This window comes from Chelon labrosus (genome assembly GCF_963514085.1).
Source record: "Chelon labrosus genome assembly, chromosome: 7".
Classification (NCBI taxonomy): Eukaryota; Metazoa; Chordata; class Actinopteri; order Mugiliformes; family Mugilidae; genus Chelon; species Chelon labrosus.
Genome location: NC_140343.1, coordinates 2,970,570 through 2,979,502, shown reverse-complemented (window position 1 = coordinate 2,979,502; position 8,933 = coordinate 2,970,570). Strand labels below are relative to the sequence as shown.

General features: G+C 42.9%; 2 protein-coding genes across 2 annotated transcripts; one reads left to right on the top strand and one right to left on the bottom strand.

Moving 5' to 3' along the window:
* Nucleotides 1-54: 54 nt before the first annotated feature.
* Nucleotides 55-5,018, bottom strand: LOC311490541 (MARVEL domain-containing protein 3). The gene is made up of 4 exons (XM_084548085.1): nt 4,912-5,018; nt 4,102-4,216; nt 2,289-2,407; nt 55-1,650 (listed from the first exon to the last, which is right to left on the bottom strand). The coding sequence occupies exons 2-4, from the start codon at nt 4,212-4,214 to the stop codon at nt 992-994; spliced, it is 891 nt and encodes a 296-aa protein (XP_084404211.1). The 5' UTR covers nt 4,215-4,216; nt 4,912-5,018; the 3' UTR covers nt 55-991.
* cUnh8orf82 (chromosome Un C8orf82 homolog) lies at nt 4,999-8,289 on the top strand. Its single transcript, XM_084548086.1, has 4 exons — nt 4,999-5,075; nt 6,305-6,533; nt 6,623-6,671; nt 7,341-8,289. The coding sequence occupies exons 2-4, from the start codon at nt 6,369-6,371 to the stop codon at nt 7,814-7,816; spliced, it is 690 nt and encodes a 229-aa protein (XP_084404212.1). The 5' UTR covers nt 4,999-5,075; nt 6,305-6,368; the 3' UTR covers nt 7,817-8,289.
* The last annotated feature ends 644 nt before the right edge of the window (nt 8,290-8,933 follow it).

The following is an 8,933-nucleotide window of genomic DNA, read 5'->3' as shown; positions in this document are numbered from 1 at the left end:
AGCGATGTCATGGCTGGCAGAAAGCCTGGGGCCACTGAGGAGGACATGGGGCCACTGAGAGCAGCAGGATAGGAGCAGCATGAAGTCCTGGCGCCCCCTACTGGCTGTTTGATTGACCACAAACGAATGGAGTCACATACTGGGTTTAATTTGAGAGAATAAAGTGTTGCATCATTAAGACAAACGTCCATATAAAACACATCTATTAGACCTGCACACATGTAAAATAAAAACATACATACATATCTCAACAAATATACAAACAGATGGTCCTGGATAACCAGAGCTTGTTATCAGCTGATTCAAGCCAACATGTTTAAGATGGTGGTATGTGAGGGGTCACTGCAGGAGTAAAACAAATACTTAAAAACTGGAAAAGTTGAGGCTAAAGCAGAAAGAAACTCCACAGGCCTAAATATTAAAAATTTACTGCAATGGGTTTACTTGTTACGTCCACGTTTCATCTCATTAAGTGTAAAAGCTTAATTATTTACAGCTACATTCTGAGAAATACTTCTTAAATGTTAAATAATAGGCAGCTATAGTCATCACTCGATGTGTTACGAGTCCTGACTTCATCACAGTGCTGACACGTTGTGCAAAATAGTTTCTTTGACTAATTACAATGGCACAGAGCCACAGAGTTATTTGTGCATTGATATTATGGAGCAGTTGGTGTGGATATGTTATTATTAGCTGACTAACTCTGGATGAATTAACGTTGACTGAGAGAACGTTATAAAACTCAGCACTGATGCATTAAAGTCAAATCCTTAGCTGTACGGCGGTTATCTGAATATCAGCTGCACCCACTCATGCAGGTCTGAGCTGCTTGTTTTGAGAGGGACATAATTGACCTCTTAGAGGCTCTGCAGCATGAAAAGTGATAAAACTTCTCCACTGTAAACATATTTGAGTCCAGGTCAGGACAAATTAGGAGGCCTCGACACAATCAGCTAACTCTCTGGTCTGTGACGCCTCCGTGAGCCCGTCACACGTCGGTGGTGTCGGCCCTCAGCGGGGCTCTCTGTGGGTGGGCTCGGGCCTTCTGCTTCTCTGCCTCTCGTCGCTTCTTCTCCTGCAGGTAGCGCTTCACCCCTCGGATGGTCTGGATCGTGAGCACCGTGCCGGCGGTGTACAGGATGGCGGTGATGAGCCCGAACAGAGCCACGGCTGCATCCGCCCCGCCCACGTTGCAGCTCATCCACGTGTACCCGTTCCTCGCGTACAACCTCTCCCGCCTCTCGCACACGTCGGTGGAGTTGACCCCGATTATGAAGTGCAGGTAGAGGCCGACGGCCATCACGTACGCCACCGCACCCACCGCCTGAAACACCAGCGCTCCGTACAGGAGCTTCTTCGACATGCGGTGGGGGGGTTTGGTCCCGGCGACCACAAAAACCAGCGACAGGACGCCAAAGACCAGGCTGAAGACGATGCCGCCGTAGATGCCCGGTGCCCTCATCTGGCTGTACTGCATGTCCAGCTCTCGCACCTGCTGCAGCTCAGTGCCCTGCAGGTTGAAGTTGGAGTTGATGTTGAAACCGCCCCCCGCGGACGCCATGGACAAGCCTGAGCTCACCATCTGAGCTGCGACCACACAGATCAGGACCAGGGCGTTGGTCAGAACAGCGCAAATCAGCACAATGCCTTAGCACATGGAAGAGGTGGAGAGGGAAAGCACCGATCATTTTGAGCTCTGATCAATCTACCAGTTAATCAGTGTGAAAATAAAACACCCTGCGCCCTGTGTGTCCTGTTATCCTTCGCCTCTTGGATCATTAACTGAACATACTCAGGTTGAGACTGAAAACCATTTAAAAATGTCACCTTTGGGCTTTGGGAAACTATAATGACCGTTTTCTGAAATTATTTTTTAGACGTGACTGCCCAAATGGTAGTAAAGTCATTCAACTTGACTTTATCGCTCCTTTCAATCTTTTAAAATGTCACAAAATATTAAAGAATGCCTATCATACGCTCCTTGAAGTCAATGGGGTGTCCTCAGATGTCAAAGATAATCTATTTGCCGTGACCTGAATTCATTTTCTCTACACCAGGTACGGTGCTATTAACATTCTTAAGGGAATCAACTCTTGTGGCATGTCATTAGTTTGGTGTGCTTGGATATCAAGTTATTAGCTTCCTCCTTCTGAGTAAACACCAGAAAACCGGTCTGTCCAGTTCCCTTAGAGGGAGGCAGGAATGAACTGCACTGAAACCAGCCTCCATTACAAGCACTTTCCTTTTAACTGACCTAGATGTTACCACTGCGATCGTGACCTCACCTCTCCTGGAGCACACGTGTGTACATTTGGAGTCGTGGTGCTCCGCCCGGGGAGCCTCCCGCGAATGCCTGGGTGGGGAGTCAGAATCTCGGGGGTAGTAAGGAGGTCTGGAGGAGGTCCTGGAGCAGAGAAACACATGACTCAAACACTACAGCAGGTTAAAACAACGTCTACTCAGTCATCCTCCTCAAGGAGTTTATAAAGTTATCACAGAACTGTAAACATTCAATTTTCCATTGCCTTTTGGAAACATCCCTCCATTTTCATCCACTCATCCGAGGTTGGGTTGTGATGGAAACAGGCTAAGCAAGGTATTCCAACACGTTCCAGTTCCTATGGGGGTATCCCCAGGCCTCTCCAGATACAGAATTCCTCCAGCAAATTCTGGGTCTACCCCAGGGTCTTGTCCCAGCAGGACATGCCTGGTAAACCTCAAAGGGGGAAGACATGCATGAGGCACCCTCACCAGATGCCTGAACCACCTGAACAAGCCACTTTCAACGTGAAGAAGAAGAAGAAGCGGCAACTTTACTCCGAGCTCCGCGCCCTATGTCTGAGCCCAGTCACCCTATAGATGTGTCTGTGCTGATTTTCTTTTGGGGTGAAGGTGATTCTTGTGTGTCTCCGTGATGTTGAGGCAGCTATGCTGGATACAGACGGTTTAAACTCTCTAGAGTTTAACGGCAGCTAAACGGACCTGTGAGTCTGTTCTGTCAACTACGATTTCCAAGAGTGAAGTTTGATCCTAACTTGAGTTGATGTTAAGGTTGTAGCTCTGTCACTTTAAATCAGGATTCACAGTGTTTTGGGTTTTATATTTTACAGTATCTAAGAGTCCACCTTTCTTTATAGATATAAGGTATATTCTCCTTTAATTAAACAGCAAATAACTGACAAATAAATACCTATATGGCTATTTGAAAAAACTCAGGTACAAGTACACAAGTAAGCATCAGCAACAGAAACATGATTAATGATTCAAACTGATGCATCGGTGTGTATGAAGCACAGAACGAGCCACTGCTGATAGAGGCGCTGAATGAATCCCAGATGTCTTGTTGTTCGCAGTCATTTCCCAGATAGTTTGAGAACCATTAGTTTGTCATTTACTAGGTTTATCGTGTATTTTATGTCCTGTATTTATATGTGTTTAAATGGAAACGTGCACAGTGGCGTGGTGGTTAGCACTGATGCCTCACAGCAAGAAGGTTCTGGGTTTGAATCCATCGGCCGACTGGGTTCCTTTCTGTGTGGAGTTCTCCGTGTTCTCCCTCTGTCTGCGTGGGTTCTCTCCAGGTCCAAAGACATGCTCGTTAGGTTCATTGGTGATTCTTAATTGGATGCAGGTGTGAGTGTGAACAGACCCTGCGATACACTGGAGACCTGCCCAGGAGGGTACTAATGACAGCTGGGATAGACTCCAGCTCCCCTGTGACCCTCCAGAGGACAAGCGGTTACAGAAGATGAATGAATTAAAGTGGACAAACTATCTTCAAACTATAAAATGCTCAAGTTAAGGTTATTGTCATGGCAGGATTAAACTACTAAAGGGAAGTTTGTTGTTGGGATGCTGGTTACCTTCACTATATGAAGAGGGTTGTTATTGTCTGGAGGGCATTGTGATCAATAGCTAGTTTCCTCGTTTATCTATTTTAGTAAACTTAACATGTTTTGTGTTTTTGATAGCTAGTCATGTGCACTTCTACACAAATACATGCTGCTTTTAAAGCCCCCTTGGCCAGTTTGGTATCAATCTTTTGTACAAGTACTTCTTCCTTCCAGGCACTTTCATACTGTACTGAGTAAAGCACACCTGTCCGTAGATGAACGCCGGTGGTCGGGGGATGAACGCCGGTCGTCGTGTGGCTGGTGCTGGCCTCCGTTTCTCTCCCGGTGTCCCCGGTTTGAACGGGGCGGTTGGCTCATACCTGTTGACCGAAATTGGGTCGTTTTTTTTTTTTTTACACAGAAACGACCTTTGAACAACATAAACCCACTCTATATTACAATAAAAACAAAACTGCCCTCGTGTTATATGTATTTCAAAGACATTATGTTGTGTTTTTAACCGTCGAAATAAACTTTTCAGCTACCGTTGACGTACAGAACTTAACCGTTGACGTACCTTGCGTCATAACGTCAAAAACGTAAAGAAACCAGAAATTTAGAGTAGTAGCGGTAGAAGCCCATTCAAGCCATTTTACGATTAAAAATAAATAAACAGATTAACAAAATACGACATGTACATTTACCACAAGAAGAAACTTTATTCATATTCAATTAATTTAATATATTTCAATTTATTTTTTAACAGTATCGTTGACGGAGAGAAATACGACGTTGACGTATTTTACGACAGAACGCACAAAAAACGTAAAGTAACTTGAACATAATCTAGAAGCCTCTTACAAAAACATTAAAGTTAATAAACTAATCAAGTTAACCACATAATAACTTGCAGAAATGAGGAAGCTTTCTATACTTCGCGCGAAACAACCGAGAGACAGGTATGTAGCTTCAAAAACAGCCAAAACAAAACACTACGCTTGTAGGTTGTAAATTAGCTTGTTAGCTGTGTTGGCTAATTAGCTCAATAAACTAGCCGTATGAGAGATAAACTTACTGTGAAGTCGATGTAAACACTCCGAAACTCGGCTATAATGTCATTACTGTGTCCTTAAGTTACTGTTCTGTCTGTTGCCCGATTCCAGGTAGAAACAACCCCACCCTACCTGGTGGAGGAGGAGGAGGAGTTCGAGGGGGAGGAAGCGGAAGAGAAACCTGCAGGTAAGCAGACCCGTCTCCTCGCTCTTTGACCACAACTGGAGCTTCACCACTGAGACGTTTCTGGCCGGAGTTCAAGTCGTTACCATGCTTGTGTGAATCAGCCGCTTTGTGCGCTCTCTGTGGAGCCAAAGGAGCCTCTGTTTACACTCCGCTGGCCTTTTAACGTGTCTCAGAAGCATGTTGTTGTTGTTATTTATGTGGTTCTTTTATCTGCAGAGATTTACAAGAAGCTCCCTGAAGAGACTTTCTGTGTTCACCCAACAGCACATGAGCCCACACTGTGTAGGCTGGCTTGGTGCTCAGATAATGTGACATCTACACAACAAACTGAAACAAGTGGCTGATTATTTTACTGACAGACGGTCACTAAAATGGTTTTAATAATAGTTTTATCATTTTAATTAGGGGCTAAGCTGCACCTCTATGGTGAGGAGTTGATATTTTTCCATGTCTCTTTAATTCTAAGTGAATATCTTTGCACTTTTAATCAAATAAATCTGAAAAAAATGACAGCAGACATTTCACTAATAAAAACAACAACACACAGACACTCTCTGGACTACATATCTGTCTATATCTCCGGGAATACACAAGTTTGGTCTTTTCTTCAGTGCAGTACATACATGTCAGGTGTTTCTCTTCCTCTCCATGTAATTTCTGTGCAATATTTGTTTTCTTAAGTGCAATACTTCTATTATTCACAATATTCTCTTAATTCTACTTACTTAACTGTAGTTGGTTTCTCAGCAAACAAAAGTTAGTTACCGAAGCTTGGTACAGCAACTGTAAATTATTTCTGTACCTTTAAAATATATACTTTCTTAGCTTATTCTTTGTTTATTATCTAACTTGTATTTTTGCATTTTCTTGCTGCAACAACTAAATTTACCCTTGGCGATTAATAAAGTCTTATTTAATTTTATTAAATATGTGGAAAAGGTTGGCAAAGAAATTACTATATATATATATATATATATATATATAGCTGTACTATATTTTATAGTATTTTTCTTATTATTCTACTTTAATATACCATTCATTAAATGTATTAATGTGTAACTATTTCTTATTATAGTCAAGGCTGAATTCATATTAAATATAATTGAGTCCACCAGGTGGCAGTAGTTAAACTTTGACGTTGTTGTAGTATCTTAACACTTCCGGGTTGCTTCTCTGTCACTGTAAACAATAACATGAGGACACAGTCTGAGTTGTGTAACTTCTTGTAGCAGCGCAAACCCCAGCTGTTCGTTCCTCTGTGTTTAATCCGGAACACATTCACTCTCCGCGGTCATGTTGTTCGTCCGGACCGCGGCTCTCAGCTGCAGAGCTCTGGCCGCTCTGCGCTGCCTGCCCGCCGGCCACACCGCCTCCAGAACCACCGCTTCATACATCCAGGGCCAGAGCCCAGAACCTCGCATCCGAGAATACTTCTACTACATCGACCACCAAGGACAGGTGAGATTATGAACTGACACGAAACATAAACTTTAAAAAATGTTAATATTCCGTCAGCACGTTGATCATGTGTGGTTTGATTTTTGCAGCTTTTCCTGGACGACACTAAAGTGAAAAACTTTGTCACCTGCTTCAAAGGTAAACATGAGCACACACAACACATATGTTGGGTTTATTCTAACTGCTGAATCAACCCTTTGTTAATACTTAAGAGGTCCCACAAATCCTAGAGATCTAAGACTATTTATTTTCCTGCAAGACAATGGCCCTTAAGCATACAGCGAACGTTGCACAGACATGGCTTAAAGACATCACGGTGAATGTTTGAGTCAGAGACCAGACTTCACTCTACTGGAGAATTTGTTCACACACAAGCCCTGTGTGAAGTGACAAAGCTTGAGCAGTTTTGTAAAGATGAATGGTGCAAACCAGACTGAGACCTACTGTCACAGATGCAGTGTGTTGATTGTGGCTAAAAGAGCTTCTGCTAAATACTGACTTGAAGGGCGGGGGTTACCATGATTTAATTTATAAAAGGGGAAACATCCAAGGAGGTGAATCCTTTCTTAATAAGCCCTGTAGCTTTTAGCCATCAAAACTGTAGTCAAAGTTACTTATAGTTAGCCATAGCATGTTAGCATAAGCACAGTTTAACACAAACATTAGGCTTTAAACTATAAACACAGCCAGTCACATAGAGGTAAATTAAATCTTTAACAAATTCACATCAAAATATATAATTATATCATAATCATACTTGAATTGGATGCACTTTATGACTATGTTGCCTGTGTCTTCTCCCACCAGATAAACCTTTCCTGGTCTTCTTCTTCAGTCGCCTGCGCTCAAATCAGAGCGGCCGCTACCAGGAGGACTTCCCCTTCCTGTCTCTGTGCGGCAGGGAGAGGAACTTCCTGCGCTGCGACGACCGACCCGTGGTCTTCACCCACCTGCTGCCGGGCCCCGGAGACCAGGAGCTGCTGTCGTACTGCGGCGGTGCGGAAAAGCTCTCCGTCCCGTTCCGCCCGGAGGCGCTGTACATGCATCCCGAAAGCGGGCGAGTTTACCACCCCTGCTCAGAGCGCTGGGGCGGAGTCGGCCTGGTCAGGTCGGCCCTGGCCATCGAGCTCAGCCCGTTCTTTGTTTATGCGTCGGAGGGTGGACAGTCGGGACAGCCTACACACTTTAACTGGGGAGGACAGAAGCACACGCTGACCAATGAGCTCGCACAATGCTTCCCCGCATTAGAGGAGGGCAGCGGGCAGCAGGGAGAACTGGGATAATGTCCAGATCTGATCATTAGTTTATAAAATATCAGCTCCATGGACTGATGGTGACACACCTTAGGTTTCAGCTCAGAGTGATTGACCCTGTGGCTTCACATTTTCTTTCAGTTTACTTTTTTGAGCTCTGACTCTGCTCCGTAAACATTAAAAAAAAAAAGCATTAAAGCTGGACAGGAATGTGTTGAACATCAAGTAGTTTTCTTAATAAATCGTGCACAGATGTATATATGAAATACCTGAAAAGACTGATGTTATAACCGCTACTTATTTATAGAACAACTTTAATTGCTTTATTGCTTTATTGCCAGTATATATCAGCCAGTATGCACAGACCTGACGTACCGGTGTGTTTGCATAGATTTAAAAAATGTAAAAAAATAAATGTTCATAACATGAACACACGAGCATGGCAGTTCTGTTTATGCAACATTGTTGAATGATTTTTTCTGTCTGGTTTTATAACATGTCATTAAAAGTTTTAAAATGCATTTCAAGTTCGTTTCTCTTTTGTATAACGATGGTGACACTTATTTATCTGCACACGTTAAGATGCTCTAAGAAGGAAACTAAAATGCTTTTAAGGAACCAAGAATTTTTAATTGTTTATTTAGATAGGGACAGTGCATATTGATGGACATCAGTACAAGTACACAATGTAAATATGCTAGAATTAGCACCATAGCTAGTTTTCATCTATTGTCCCTAGGCAGATACATAAAAAAAAACATAAAAGACAAGTAACAAGCATACAACACCCTCATAGTTATTTATGGATAATTGCACATTTTTCTGAAGTTACTCAAGAGGATTTAATCTGGAAAACTCAAAGAACAATAAAACATGACTAAACTCTACATTCATGTCGATTAAAATCTTTATTTTAGACTTGACTGGATTTAAAGATGTTAAATAACCCCCATGTTTGATGGAGGGATGAGGTTCTGATGCTGGAATGTTGTTTCATCTCATTTAAACCAAATTCTACTTTGGTCTCATCTGTCCACTAAACATTGTCCCAATAGTCCTCTGTCTTGTCCACATGATGTTTAGTGGATAATAGTGGATTCATCAACATTAACATCAGCCAATGAGAGAGAGGCCTTCAGCTGCTTAG